We start from the raw sequence: 16,005 nt of genomic DNA, 5'->3' as shown, positions 1-16,005 counted from the left end.
TGCATGTTGATTAAGACATTTAAATGTATATTACAGATGCCATATCAAAGTTGCCCATCTTTGAAAATCCGGTCCACCATCTGATACTGTCAATTGTATCTATTTCTAGGAGCTGACGAGATACAGAAGTGTAAGAGGCACTAGTAACTCTGAGAAAGCTAACTAGATCTATGGAAATATTTGTCATTTAGATACAGTATGTGCTCCTAGAGATTTCGCTTAAGTATGAATTGCAAAACACATGTTAAGCACCATCTCATGAATCTCTTCGTGTCCTCCAAATAATCATGTAATTATTGTTTGGCTAAGTGATCAAAAGCCACACACACACACAGAGGAGCACAGAGGGATAACAGTGGGAGGAAGCCTGAACAACACCTGGCTACTCCCAGGCTCATCACAGGAGCCATCAGCCCACCTGCACAAGCCCAGAGGGGTACAGACGCACAAGGACAGGCAGGAACCCAAACTGAGGACTCAGAGGAAGGGACGCTCTGTCCAGGCCCCTCTCTGGGCCGTCCCAGGGCACCCTCAGGCTCAGCATCCAGGTGTGACACCCATCCCCATGGGTCATCGGGAGCAGCTCTCCAGATCACCTCTCGGACTAAGGGAGGTCACTGCCCAGGATGACACACAATGGATGCGGGGCAATGCAAGACTTACTATGGGATGTTTCAGGCAGGAACAAAAGGTACGGAAAGGTGGAGGTCGTGGTGGTTTGGGGAGGGACAACAAAATACAGGGAAAATAGAGGGATAAGGGGATAAACGGAGTCAGTGTGCAGCCTGCAGAATCAGGCCCCAAAAGGAGGTGTCTGGGCCACCGACTTCTTTATGCAGGAACAAAGAATTTCTAGTAGGAAGAAAGTAAGAAATTTAAACTAGTACCAAGAAAGTTAGAGATTCAAATGGGCAGGAAGATTTGCCTGATTGCTAAGTTAGAAATCAATGGCTATGGCCTCTTCATGAAAAAAAAAAACAACAAAAAAACCAAACCAGCAAAACCAACAGTGGATTGAAAAAGGGAAGGTGGCTTTATTAAAAAAAAACCCTAACGATTTCTTAGTCGCTACAGATCTTGAAACGAATTATACCAAAAGGTCATGAATCAGAAGCCAAGCAGAAACCATACTCTGGGTGTGCACCATCGCTAGTTAGTGCATAAAACGAAGGTAGTGGCTTCATCTTTAGCCGTCAGTAGCACGTAGGATACAATTTGTATTGTCACAGGAGACCTCGGCCTAGCTGATGGTAAATGCACAAGGTCTTGTGGATGTAGCCTTGGAATTTCCCAATTCAAACATTCTTGAAAAGAACAAATTTTTCATTTAGTATTTGTTTTTGCCCACCAGGACCGAACACTATCTTAGGATTTAAACAGGCTACCACAAAGGAACCGATCACGCAAGCAAAAAGCAAACCTGCTGAAAGTTGTTACAACCTGTTTCTTTTTGCTACGCGAATGACAGTTTGGAGTGATTTAGCCAAGGTTTGGAAAACTTTTAGCCACAGCCAATGAAAAGAGATTACAAAAGCATCAAATTTGCTTGTTGAGAGAACAAAACAAAAATATGGTTTTAAAAGACTAAAATAAAAAAATCACACCCCTCATATATAACATAGGGAAAAGGAAAAATGGAAGCTTATAGGATGTTTAATGATTTTGGTTAGCTCTTTTTTAACAAATTAAGAACAAAATGACCTCTAACAATAGTATCAACCCATTCTGAGATCAGAATGGTTGAGCAGTTGATAATAGAGCAGGAAAACCACAAGTATTTGATTAGAATCAGTTCTGGTTTGGGGAGAAACAGTTTATGTGTTTATAGCAAGGGATGGCAGTGAAGTACTTTCCATTCCAGCAGCAACTGAAAGCGATGTTAAGTCGCTAAAGTCTTCTGAGCCAAATGCCTCAAGGCCATAATGAGAGTCATGTTCTCCTGCAGCAGTCCTAACCATCAGGCTCCCAAGAGCAGACAGAACACCACCCTCTGCCTGGCAGGAGGATGCCCACCTGGAGAGAGGGGGCAGACTCCTGGATTCCAGACCGTGTGCCTGTTAAGGGTTAGGATTAAAATTTGCAACAGAAAAAAAATGACCATACATACGCAGTCACTTTTTTACAAACTGAGGCTGGAACACAGGACTCTTTTTCCTCCTCCCTGTCACAGATCCCATAGCTGTGCATTAAATTCCCCACAGAACTGCAAGGGGAGACCAACCGGGTATTTTACTGTAGAGTCTGTGTCTCCACGCTGAGCCCTGCAGCTCACACACTAACCCCTTTGTAGACCTAGTGCCCCATTTGCATTTGGCACTGCTGCAGCTGCTCCTGGCATGTTCCTCTAAGGCTAATGTCCATGTTGCAAGAAAGATGTTGATGAAGCACAAGTAAGGACTCAAAGAAGAACTGTGAAAGTGATGAAAAGCTTAACTAGTACAAAAGCAGGTAACTCATTTATTTTACTGACAAAAAGGTTATGAGGCAAATTCATGATAGCCTACAAATACTCCCATTGGAGAAACCAAAACTGGATACTGTTGGGTCTTCCACTCTACCAGACAAAAAATGAGATCCAAAAATGAGATCCGAAAGCTAGATGACAAGGCTACACAAATTCCTACTAGGAAAGAGGAACAAAATTTTTCACTCTAACAGTCAACAATGATGGGAAAAATGTGAAAGCTTGTGGAAGATCATCTCCATCATTGCCAATTTTTAAACCAAGGTGGGTTCCCTCCGTCCCGAAAAACATGCATAGGTCAAACAGAAGCTAGTTCATGAAACCAGCAGAAAGTGTTGAAGGATTCTTTTTCCCAGCAGGAGGCTTTTATCTCAGTATCTCTGGCTGCAACCAACACTGGATAATCAAGAGCATGCTAAACATTTCAGCTTTACTGAAGCCAATTTTGGGTGTAAAACTGTACAGAGGACAACAAAAGGAATGATAAAATCAGCAAGACAGGCTCTGCCAAATCTCAAAATAAGCACATAGATTTTTCTCTACTGATATATTGAAGGCATGATTAACTTGCAAAATGCTATGGGATACCAACCAGAGGCACTGGAAGATGCTGAAGAATTGGAGAGGGTCCAGCAGAGGGCTACCAAAAGCACTATAAGGCAGGAGAGGTTGATGTAAGAAGAAAGACTGAAATGATGGGGTTTGTTCAGCCAAGAGAACAGAAAGCTCAGAGGTTTAATCAGTCTTCCAATATGTAGGAAGTTGTTATAAAGGAGATGCAGGTACTCTACAGAAGGATATTTGCTACACAACATGATATATATGCTATAATATCTGATGCTTACCTTTAGGTAGGTTTTTTAATACCAATGTCTTTCTGCTTCTTAAGTGCATACTACTGGTTCCCCATCTATCTTCTAGAAAAAATTCTGTACCAGAAGAAAAATACACCATTCGGTGCTAAAAAGTGTCATTTTTTTTTTCTGTTTTGTTGAGACAAATCAAAATAACACATTTTTGTCAAAACTAAGTGTAGCTCAACAAGCTACATTTATCCAAGTTAGCCCTAAGTGTGTTTCTTTAAGCTTTCAAATTTCAGTCTAGTGGTATTTTTTCATCTCTGGGCTTTAGTGATTTACCTGTGCAAAGCAGCTTCAGTCCAGGCCTCACCACTATATATATTTATTTAAAAAAAAAAAAAAAATTCAACAGTATTGCCCTTTTAAATAACTATACCCCAGCTCTTTTTTTGGTTTATTTTTGTTAATTACACACAGATATCCTATACCAACTTGAGGTATAGCACTGACAAAATGACAAACGTTATTTCTCTTTTTAGTGTAATCGGTATCTCCAATCTAATCCTTTATTTGTGGTCTCGATTTTCAAAAGCAAAGAACACAAAACAAACATTTTTTTGCTTACACTCCAAAGTATAAACAATAGGAATCTAAAAGTGTACAAAGGGCAAATGAACAGCGATAGTGGCATTTAGTCCCTTCCACACATTCACAAGAACACAGTGCACTCAGTACTTTCAGTAAGTGCCAAACTATTTAGAACATTTAATGCATTTTACAAAAAGAGAATAGAAAATTAATAACATCCTGGAAATTAAATACTATTAATAAATTTACAAATTGCTCAAAGACTTCAACTCCTCCTGAATGAAACAGGAAGCTACAGAAGAGATGAAAGACACTAATTGTACATCACAGCCCATGATTTCTTTTGATTCTGGAGACAGGATGTGTCTAAAAATACAACATCTTCTGAAAGTACTGGTTTAGATATACCGAATTCTAATGGTCTAGAAAGATAAGCAGGAAAAAATAAATAAATTCTGAAAACAACAACTTTAACTCAAAACGCTTTTAGAGAAGGAGAGGCAAACATTCGTACTGTTTTAGCAGTATATCTATGCCCAGAATAAAAGCCATTGGTTGACATAAAACCAAGAATAACATTCTCTCTGATTTATTCCACTACAATTATCAATAGCTGTATAACTGCATTATTAAAATACAATATTGACTGCAGGTGACCTCAGTCCTTGGTTAACACTCAGCGCAATCTGGCAACCTCCACAAAAACCACACAACTAACCCAAGTCAGCAAGAGAAAAGCAAATCCACTTATCTCACCATTTAAAATTTCTACAGGGAAGTACATCTTAGAACATATTTTTTTCATGGGACTTCAGTTTCAGTATTCTATATAACACAGATCTGCAACCATATCTGGAAATAAAATGTATTTTCCTGAACAACAACTTACAAGGCACGACTTTTGTAAAATCACTGCAATTTTGAAGTTATACTTTGAGGCACAATGTTTTTCAAAATAAGGCTCAAGTAACTTAAAAGGTAAGTAGAAACTATTTGCTTCATTCTTCACGCTATTCACAATAAATAGCACGATGTCTATTCTTTCTTGTTCTACTGGTATGTTTATAAAAATGTACTTACTTTTAAGCTTCAGTGTCATTTTGATGCAAAAGTTAAAATAATTCTGTTTCCCTAAAATGACATAATTATATTTAAAAAATCCCATGTATTTGCTTTTCAAAATGAAATCTAAATTTTTCCTTAAAAATACAGATTTTTATCAATGACAGCTGGGATCATCACAGTACTACAACAAAACCTGTAGTATTTCACCATTTAAAAGATCTTCTGCCAAACAGTAAGGAAGAACAACTCCTAATATTTGGATTTTAAAAAATTATTAAACTTCAGTATGTCATGTAGTAAGGTATCAGAGTTGAGTTACAAGCCAAGACCCAACTGCAAACACAGATGAGTTCCCTAAATGTCACAGAGCCTGGACCCAGCCAGTCCCCTTCAATCAGGGGGCCCAACCAAGAGGAGGCTGTAAATTCCTATAAATGGCTGAGAATTACAGGATGACAAGCGCTACAGTGGGCTTGGAGAGGGCAACGTCTTCACCACGGATCTTTGACCCAGCAGACCTCACGATATTTAAAGGAACAATGCTTTTTTTGAGTCAAAGATAGCACTGATACCTGGAGAAAATCGTTGGTCTTGGAAGTTAGGCTTTAATGAGGTGAGGAGAGGAGCAACGTGTTTTACATACCGTAGTGGTAATGCATTTACCAGAACACACCTGCATCACAGAATTTTTCAAGCAATATTATTTTTTACATTGGTAAGTGCTACATGGTTGTAGATTCTACTACTTAAATGCGATTCAGCAAGACATAACATTACTGACACCCTCATTATTAGAAAGTGACTACCTGTGAATTAAGTCTGTAGCAACAGAGAAATGAAGAGACAAATAAGTTTATACTCCCAAGCACCAACTAGGGCACTCCTGGCTCATTTACCAGGCTATTCAGCGTGCAATTAATCATTAATTCCACAAAGCACCTACCTGCCAAACCAAGTGTTCCTTTACAACAGCTGTACCTGATAGACAGACGCTCAGCACAATCGTATGAGATGCAGAGGTCAAGACGCTGGCAACTATAGCGTCCCTCATGTTGAAGGGCAGCATGGTATACACCACAAAAATAATGAACAAGAAAAATGATACCTGTGCAAGACAGCAAGACAAAAAAGAAGCATGTCAAATTCACTTTGGAATAACATTCAAAAAATAGCATTTAATTTTGAACTGTTTTCAGCATAAAGTTACACGTCAGTTTTTTACAAGAAAGTTACTGCTAACCACTGCAGAAAATTTATTTAGGAAGAATTAGTTTAAGAAAATGTTGGAAAATTTACATCGTATCTGATTTAAGAAGTGCAGTTTCAAGATACTACTTCATGGTTCAAGGACTATGCAATACTCCAATTTATTTAACTTCAAATTTATCTTTTCAAATTTTAATTTTATTAACACTCTGTTTACTGTTAGAGTGCAATTCTGGAACTGGTAGTTTCTGATTGTGAACTGCATTACAAAACAATTTGTCAAACCCCTCCACAGAGCGTAGCGAATTTCAAATCAGATTTTGTTCATCTCGATGCACTAAATCATCATGATTTAATATAACATAACATTATGCAAAAAAGCCCAAGTTCAGCCAACCATTTTTGGTTTAATAAGATTATACTCCATGTGTATCTACACAATGCATGTCAAATTCCATTAAAACACTACATTTTAAGCTAATACATTTATTTGGACACGAAAACTAACTTCAATCAATCACACCCATAAGCAGAATTTACTGTTAGCTTCTTACAAAAGGGTACTAGCATCCACACTAACTTTATGGAACAGACTCTCCAAATGCACAACCCAACCTGTAACAGCAAAAGGGATTCCTTCGCTGTACATACAAAAGATTATATATTTAATGGTATGCATATGTTCCAAATTCCACCACATATTTGAGAAAGCATAACTAGAGTAACTAGGCCACAGATTTTGGACACTTAAGTAGGCAAGTCTGAAAATGTGCCAGCCTGCATGTAATAATATCCCTGCATAAGCCTTTCCACCAGGTTTAGTTAACTTACAATCCTATCCACCATCTGACAGTCGTATACACATAGCATGTAACTCAGGAAGCTCCCAAGCAGGTATCAACAATAACAATCTGCTGTTCACTCCTCTCATTGCCAGTTTGTTTTCCTCACATGCATCTGATGATTCCATAGTCAAAACTGAACCATAATGTATGTGTACCTACAAGACAGTGGAGGCGTTCTTCTCCACCATGGACAAAGAATCAGATGGAGAAGAAAGTCCACTTCTGTTCTCCACTCATCTTTCTCCGATTCCTCCATTAAGATTAATCCAACTCCTTCCTGATCACTCATACTCTTTTTGATGCTGCCCAACTGCCCCTTATGCTCACAGAGTCAAAAAGTTCAATGGCATAAAACAAAACGGAACCGCAAAGGATGTGAACGATAATAAGAAAATCAAGTAACAAAGAGGCAAAGGAAAAACTTTGCTCCTCTACTCTTCCAATCTACCAGCTGATAGCACAAGGAAACAGAAGTGTTTGGTACCTGTTTAGTTTAAGTCCTCCCTGAAAGTTTTAACTGTGATCAGCCGTTAGTAAAACCAACAGCAGAGAAAAGGGTGTACAAACGTGGTCTAGATAAGACAAAGGTTATATAAGTACGATGTTTTAAAATTGTCCTGGCCAGGTAAAAATCAACTGTGATACTGAGCGAACTAACTGATAGTCTCAAAACTTGGGAAATACGTAGCAAGTTCTGGCAAGCCAGAAAAGGGGAACAGCACGTGTCTTTGAAAGGCTGGGAAAAAGGCTAAGGAATTGAAAACTGGTCAGCTCAGCTTCAATTCCTGGAGCAATAACAGATCAAATAAAAAAAACAACTAATAATCAAGAGTTCTGAAAGTTAAGAAAATTGTAAGTAGCAGCCAATGTGATTTTGTTGAGAACAAATCATGTTAAAGCAATCTCTTCTTCTTCTGTCACAATAACAGACATCAGGGTAGGGGGAAAACCTGAATAATGAGTTAGGCAGCAACAAGGGATGTGAAAGGTCCTCCGATATAGGCATAAGATGAATGGATGCCAGAGTCAAAACCTTACCAGCATGTAAGACCAGCTGCTGAAAACATGTTTCCAGTTAAAAAATGATTTGAAGAAGAATCTTGGGCCCTAGTTCTGGAAGAAGGATTTGAAATGCCTTCAATCCCAGTGACTTTTCATGAAAACAAGGTTTTGTTGTTTCTAAGTTTAGCTTTCTAATTGACTAGGGGGAAGATGGCATTTACATATTTGTGAGAATTTTTTGATTAGAAAATAAAAAACTATCCTTCTCTAACTATCTTGTCTCCAAAAAATAGAACTTGCATGTTTTCTGTGCTTGAATATGATTTGACTTTATAGCCAGGGTAAATGATCCCCCCCACATGTGAGGTACATGCCAGGTACTTACAAAAACTCATTAGTGGATACAAGATATAATATGATGCTGCTAATTTTCAACTTTGACATAAAACAGACTACTAAGCATGTAAAAAAGATTTTGGTATATTGCAATGCTTTTAGTGGTATGCAGCTGCATCAGCTTCAAATTTGTTATACTGCTGTAAACAAGTATTCTTTCTTTAAGTTACTCCGCTACTTTCCTTGGTCAAAATAAGTGGAGAACTTCAACCTTGCAGAACTACAAATATAGAGTATTTAGAATTTTCAACCACTCTTGACACTACATATTTAGACCTCAAATTCTCCATTACTCAACATCAAACAGGCTGAGTTGGACTGGAACTGTGTGAGAGAGCACTTGATAACAACTTGACCTACCAATTATTATATTTGTATCTTGAAATTTGGGTCTGACAATGCTCTTCCAAAGCAGAAGAGTCAGTCATGCTAAGACAGAAACTCTCATCCAAAATGCATGGAGGAATGGCTCCTGTCAATAATTCTTGATTTTTGGCCACATTTCTTTTATTTCCAATAATGGTCTAATGACCCAAGGAGTTGAGAGCTCCACTTATCACAGAGGTTCCTTTTTTACTTCACCATGGCTCAAGAATATTCTCCCCGAGTACTGAAATAAGATACTTCTACCCTTCATCCTGATAGCAGACGTACATAGTATGTAAGTCTTGGGACCTTTCAAGAGATTTCAAAATGTCACTGTATTTAAGTTTGATACTGTAGAAGACGATACTGAAAGGCTTCTAGGTAGGGTGCTGCTTCAGGTAGAAAGAGGAGACAGCTTTCTGGACTGTCAGAGGCTGCAGAATGAACAGCAGACCTTGAACCTTTTCATGATCTTTTTGTAAGAATTAGCAGAATACTGCTGATACAAACATTAAAAAGTAGTGATGCCAAGCTCTGAAGGACCCCACTATCCCATTGCAAGAGTCACTAATGTGCGTCACTGCATGTCTGCACTTGGTGTGTGTATCCATCAGTAAACACAGTATTATTTACAGTGCACTATTTTTGACACTATTAAAAGCAGCCTGTTCCACCAAAGCGTGCCATAAGCACAAAGCCTGTCACTGTTTTGAAACTGTTTTGGAAGCAATCTTTGATGTGAGTCATCACTACGACTGCCTAGTCGAAACACTTTTTGTCCTTATCTGAACTTAGACTGCTTCAGGAATTTAATTCTCAGAGAGTTTTTCGATGAACTTACGTTATCCATACCTTGCAGATGGGGAGTCTTTGGTATTGATGGTATGCATCATGGCACATTGCATTCACTTTTGGTTAACACTGGTGTAAAATCTTACAGAGAAGTATGTGGCTTTCCTGCTTTGATTGAGGGGTATCCAGGACTCTTGCCCACCATCTTGACTGTCAGAGCTTAGCAAACTCTGAGCGTGTTTGCTGCTCTGTGTATCTCTTCTCCCACACTTCAGTAGTGCCACATTTTCATTGACTACGTAAGCAGTTCTTTTCCACAGTGATTTAAAGGATGATGAGCTGCCGTAGTGTGACTGTCTGGTATGTAACAGACTATTTTCCTGCAGATTTTAGGCATCTGCTTTCAGAAGGGCAGTGAAAGTTCTCATGCAGATTACTGTAGTGATGCAATTCGAGAGACTCAGACACCAAATAGTGGAATGACAACACGGTGTGGGATCCCACTGATGACCATGATCACCACTCACAAACACTCATTCTTGTCATAGAACACAACATAAAACTATAGGCAAGCATCGTTATGCATCTTGCAAAATGGAAAGATTTTGGATGTACATGATAGAGAAGTAGTTCCTTCTTTAAATCAAGCCCATTCTGAATATTTTGAATTATGGCATTTTTGTCCCAGCATCTCCAGATGTATGTTGGACACTTCAGCCTCTGACCTGTACTCGTGACTGTGATCTAGGAGAACTGGTATGAAGTTGGCAATGCTTGGTGGTTCACAGACATTGCAGTTGGAAACGTCACTGGTTTGGACTGTGATGGCACAAGCTGCCGTGGATGCAACCCGTGGACCCAACCCATTTTTGGAGCCATGGACCCAACCCATTCTCAGAAAAATCGTCTCCCTGATGTTGCCAGTTTCTACTCTGAGTGGTGTTGCCACTCTGAAGGGTATCTGGAGTAGAAAGTTTAACATATTTTACACATTAAAATTGTCTTTCCTAGCATATAGGGTACCACAGGGTCTGTTGCTTTTCACACCAAGAACAACTGTGCAAAAAGATACTAATCATTCACTTTATACAAATTGTGTTCCAACAATGACTCACACTTTCCCAACTAGACAGCCTTTTTAAGATTGTGTTTAATGGTTAATCATAACTGGCTTGGCATATGCAAAAATCATTCAACTTAATGTTATTCTGACCAGAATTTCCCCTTGAGGAGTATGACACCTTGGCACTGAAGCAGGCATGCAAATCTAAATGTGCTACTTCAGTATGAGTTAGGGGAAAGCACTGCTTTGGACACAGACAGCAGTAATGAGGCAACAGCTAATAAAATACCTGTAGTTCTTTGGGACAACTTCTTATACACAAGTGTAACGACAGCAAAACACTTGGGAAAATAGTGCTAGCTTTTCACCATGTAATCAGAAAAGACTCCGTTCCCATAATTAAACAGATACAAATATTCACACTAAGTGGGCCAATCCACTACAGGATCACTTTCAGAGGTTTTTCAAGATCAGCCTCCTCCTTACTAGCTAAAGAAAGTAAAAATTCACTAGGTAATTGAAAAATTTCCCCTTGGAAAGACACTTGGATTACAGCTACTGATTTCAAATGTTGTCTATGTACATAATAGTACAAAAGAAGATACTTTATTTTTTCTAAATAAATAACTGGGTTTCGTAACATAATTGGCAGGACCTTACAAAATAGTTACAAATACTATATGCATGATTTAACAAAAGGTATGCATTAAGGTGTCAGAAGGATGCAAGCTATAAACTGTATGTTAAAAACTTGTGGAGGCAGAGTAAAGGTTGCAAATACGTAAAGGTCTCTGCCATTCTCTTTGTTCTGAATCAAATCTTGTCTCAAACCTTTAGACTCAGACTTTTAAAAGCTGGGATACGTTCGAAGAATGAAATACGCTACCCACATAAACCAAAAAATTCATTGAGTGCTAAAATCACCTTCTGTAGTGAGTCATCTAAAAAAAGGCTTAAATTATGAAAGCATTGGATAAGGTGAAGGTGGAACTGTTGTTCACCAAACCCTGCAACACTAGAACAAAAGGGTACTCAATGAAACCAGCAGAAGATTGATTTAAAATAGATTAAAAAAAAGTACATCTTTACCTAGCAGACAGTGACCTGAACTTACTGCCACAGGAGGTCATAATGTACCAACGGGCTCACAAAGAGATTAAACAAATTCATGGACACCTTGTCCATAAACCAACAATAAAAAGACAGGGCAGGGATGTACTCCCTGACATTGCTAACACAACAGTGGAGGCTGACAAGGTGTGAAGGGAACAGAGCACAAAAAGTGACTGAGCTTGCGCACTGCCTCTTAATAGCAGCTTCTCTGGCCATTCTTGGAGACAGAATACTGTGCTAGATGGACCGTGGTCTGACCCTGCAGGAAGGTTCTCGTGTTCTTCCATTAAGAGTCACATGTGCTTTGAAGGAAAGAGAAGAGGAAAGAAGGGAGAGAGGAGAAGAGTTGTGGCACAGTATCCTCCCTGACTTTAAAATAAAGCAAGGTAATTCAGAACAAGGACTGGAAGTCCAAGCAGACTATGAACAGGAAGCATTATAGAACCATCCACTAGTTGGAAGGGAATTGTAAGAGGAAATTTCAACTTTCAGCAACAACAGGATAAAATATACACGAAGCTCAGTTTTAATTTATATAAAACCAGTGTTTCTTAAGTGTCGCATATATCATAAATCTCAAGAACCAAATCAAAAAGGAAGAATTTGCTTATGATTTACTCCAAATTTTCATTTTCCAATTATTATCTTAGAGGTAGTAAACAACCCTGTAAATCATGCCTTTTTCTTGATCACAGAGAACTCTCAAACTAATAATCCCTTTCTTTTGTGCAGAGGTCTGGGTTTAAATGTCATCAGGAAACAAACATTCATTACAGCCTCTACCAAAAAATTAACCACAACCATTAGCAAAATAGGATAGGCTAAAGCAAGTCGACTACAGGAAAATGAGTATTTTAAAATAACTGTGCAATAAGGGACCTTAAAATGTGCTGCTAAAGTCAATGATTAATATGAAAATGAGATGAAAGACTCCAGAAAGGGAAGTAAAATTCACTTTTGAAATAATCAAGACATAATCTCATTGCTTACTGTCTACTGTGCGATTGCTTTCTGTGTCACAGAATCTTTTCTTTCACTGAATTGGATCAGTAAAAGGGATACAAGATCTGGAAGGAGTGACCCAAGGACCATCAGCACTGACACAATGATCCATAAAAATGTTTGGTCCTTCCTGCTGTAGAAAGTGGGGACTAAGCTACCATCATCTCTAGCAGCTTTGAGATTATTCCTGAACACACTGAGAAAAGAAAAATTTGGTTCACTTCATAACTCCCATTTGTACTTTCTCTTCTTGTCTTAATTCTCCTCTTTCTGCTGTATCTCATCAGCCTTGTTTCAACCACCGTATCATCTAATTAGTCAAGAGAACAGATTTGTTCTGTTACAATGCTGATAGGTCCCTGCAAGCAGAAAGACAACTTCATAAAACACTATACAGCCCAACAATGGCATGTGTTTGCAGTGATTTGAGTCTCTAACTGGAACAGATGACAATAAGCTATGCCTTTGGTTTTTTCAGCGATGACACAAGTGAAAAGCACCAGGGACAGAGAATACATCTTTCATCCTTGTTATTCTTCCCTGTAAATATTAAGACCAGAAACCTACAATAGCAGTAATAATGCCTGATCATTGCAGCTAGCACTTTCTCTAAAATGGACAGTCGATACCCTCTTTAATGTTACCTTAATAATTTTTCTTAATTTTTTTTTTCCTATGGTCAGTGGTAAAGGGATTAGAGCATATTGTTAAAACAACACCTGTCTTCACATGCGACAATAAAAGTAAAACCAGACATATTTAACTCTTGCTAAACCCATGCTGCGTCCTCCTCAGAACAATACTACATTGCAGCACACAATTCTAAAGCAAACTGCAATTAAATTAATGTATTTTAAAAGTGGGAAATCAAAAGAGATCCAAATGATTCTACGGTATATGTAAACAGGCTGAAGTCCAAAGCAATAAAAAATAATTTCACTCAGACTATTATGGAGTTAATTTTACAACACTCAAGCACTTGTGCCTCAAATTTAAAAGGAATCTAATGAGAATGTATATTGAAAACATTTTCAAAGTTGCCTTAAAAATGAAGAAACATACACAACTGGGAAAGAAGCACAAATTGCATAAAAACCTAACCTGGTTAGAATTGATGTGAAAGTACATGCTAAAATATGAGCAATGACAGCAATTAGTTTAGATCAGAATTATAAGCTAGTAAGGGCAGAAGATGAATACACTACATTTCAGGAGATCCAAGGACGCTTTTCTACATGTTAGGCATGAAATAAGTCTTAACAGTGACTTTGATCGACTATTATAAGAAAATGTAAAACTGTTAATTATAATGAAGGAAAAGCAGAACCATCAAATAAAAATGTCTATTCTCTATTAAGGGAAAAGCTAAATGATATATTTACATTATGCTAAAGAATAATTATGGTACAGTTTTTTGTTCCAAAATATTAGCTCACAACAGACAGTAATGTTGAGACATTTTTTAAACAGCAGGTCTAATAAACTATGCTCAAGCATCTCACAAGAGCTCTGGATTATGTATGTTGATTTTCAGTAGCTCCCAGACACCAGGCCAGTTCCAAAGAACTGGAAGCAAATTGGATCAGTAAAAGGTAAAAATACAAAGTGAAAAACAGCAAATAAATGGTCAATTTTTAAACTGAAGGGTCTGTGTTGGAGGACTCGGACAATTTATTCAACATCTTCCTAAATATTTTGTAAAAAGGAGCAGAATAGTGATGTGGCAATGTTTGATAGGTTTTTGATATTATTCAGGGTATTCAAAAGCAACAACACGTGGTAAAAGTTGCAGCAGTGCCTCACACTACTGTGACTGGGCCATAAAACAGCAGATGAAATCCAGCATTGATAAATACAAAATAATAGGCATGGGGAAAACAACTTTATGTGAACATTTACAAAAGCAGGCCTCACCTCAGTTACTACAACTTCAGAGAAAGATACGGAGTCACTGTGAACTGCTCTTTGAAAAACTGAATTATAGCAGTGGTTCAAAAGGCAAGTAAAAGGGCAGCAATTATTAGGAAAAGAATAGAGAATCAAGCATGATGATGACAACACTGTATGAATCCATGGTGTGCATATTTCTTGAACAGCTCATGCAATTCTGTTCTCCCCATCTTAAAAAAATCCAAAACCCAACCCCCCACATTGATAACCCACATTCTCTTCTCCAGGCTGAACAGTCCCAGCTCTCAGCCTCTCCTCACATGAAAGGTGTCCGTGTCCCAGTCCCTCACTCATCTTTGTGGCTCTTCACAGGACTTGCTCCAGTAAGTCCACATTTCTCTTGTACTGAGGACCCCAGTACTGGACCCAGCACTCCAGATTTGGCATCACCAGTGCTGAGCAGTGGGGAAGCACTCGCTGGCAATGTTCTTCCTAACGTAGCCCAGGGCGTGATTGCGTGATCAGGTCCAGCAAAGTACCGCCCAAACACCCTGAAGGGTGAAGATGTATGCCTCTGACATGCTGACCCATGGGAACTTTGCAACCATCAAAGTAGCCTTAACAACACACCTAGAAGCCTTAGTAATCTTCTGTGTTCGTGGTTATCAGAGAACCCACCAAGAGCAACGCTTGAAATTGAAGAAGAGAAAAGGAGGGGTCATGGTGAGAAGCAAAAATGTAGTGCAGCTCAGCAGAGTAACTGCAGCTCTGTGTGCTGAGGTGCATGAGATGTTTCAGAGAGCAAAAAGTACCCAGGGTATGGTTCACAGTAACCCAGCAACTTCCCAGGGAAGGAAGGCATGCCTTGTCCTGACCTTGTCTACTATCAATGAGCATGACAATGACAACACTGAGAGGAGTAGTCACCCCCCCTAGAGAGCAGGAGGTCTCCCTTCTCTGAGACATGCGAGCGTCAGCAAAGGGCAACAGTCCCCGCGAGCTGACATTTGCTGTGGCGGGTGTCAGAATAAGGGGAAAATAACCAGAAGGGTGATAAAGGATCACGGCTGGGGTATATCTGGTAGAGAAAAATAGAATAGTGAGGAGCTTAAACAAATGAAACTTGGATTTCCTTTGCACAGTAGTGCACAGATCAATAGTGTCATTTAGCAGCTCAAGACAGAATCTGCTACAAAGGAAAGATGTGGTAAATTGAAACGACTGAGCAGCATTACTTCACTTACAGAAACCTGATAATAATTATTTTTTTTTCCCTAAGCATATATTTTTGGGCAAACCAGAGAAGAAACACAAGGAATTAACAAGGAAAGGAGCCTCTCACTGACTGCCACGAAACGCTGTGACTGTGTACAGAGTGGTAGTAGCACCATGTTAATAGAACGCAAGGAAACA

At 38.8% G+C, this 16,005-nt stretch overlaps 1 protein-coding gene across 2 annotated transcripts in view; it reads right to left on the bottom strand.

Annotated features, from left to right (window-relative positions):
* ADCY2 (adenylate cyclase 2) overlaps positions 1 to 16,005 on the bottom strand; it is a 226,266-nt gene that overhangs the window by 148,338 nt on the left and 61,923 nt on the right. Inside the window, exon 3 of one of the 2 annotated variants that reach the window (XM_075744769.1) lies at positions 5,861 to 6,022. The exons of the other annotated variant lie outside the window; for it this stretch is intronic. Coding sequence (XP_075600884.1) covers positions 5,861 to 6,022 — 162 coding nt within the window. The remainder of the gene's footprint in view (positions 1 to 5,860; positions 6,023 to 16,005) is intronic. 2 annotated transcript variants of the gene reach the window in all.

Source organism: Balearica regulorum, chromosome 2 (genome assembly GCF_011004875.1).
Source record: "Balearica regulorum gibbericeps isolate bBalReg1 chromosome 2, bBalReg1.pri, whole genome shotgun sequence".
NCBI lineage: Eukaryota > Metazoa > Chordata > Aves > Gruiformes > Gruidae > Balearica > Balearica regulorum.
Note: the sequence above shows the minus strand (reverse complement) of the source record. Positions and strands in the feature narration are given on the sequence as shown.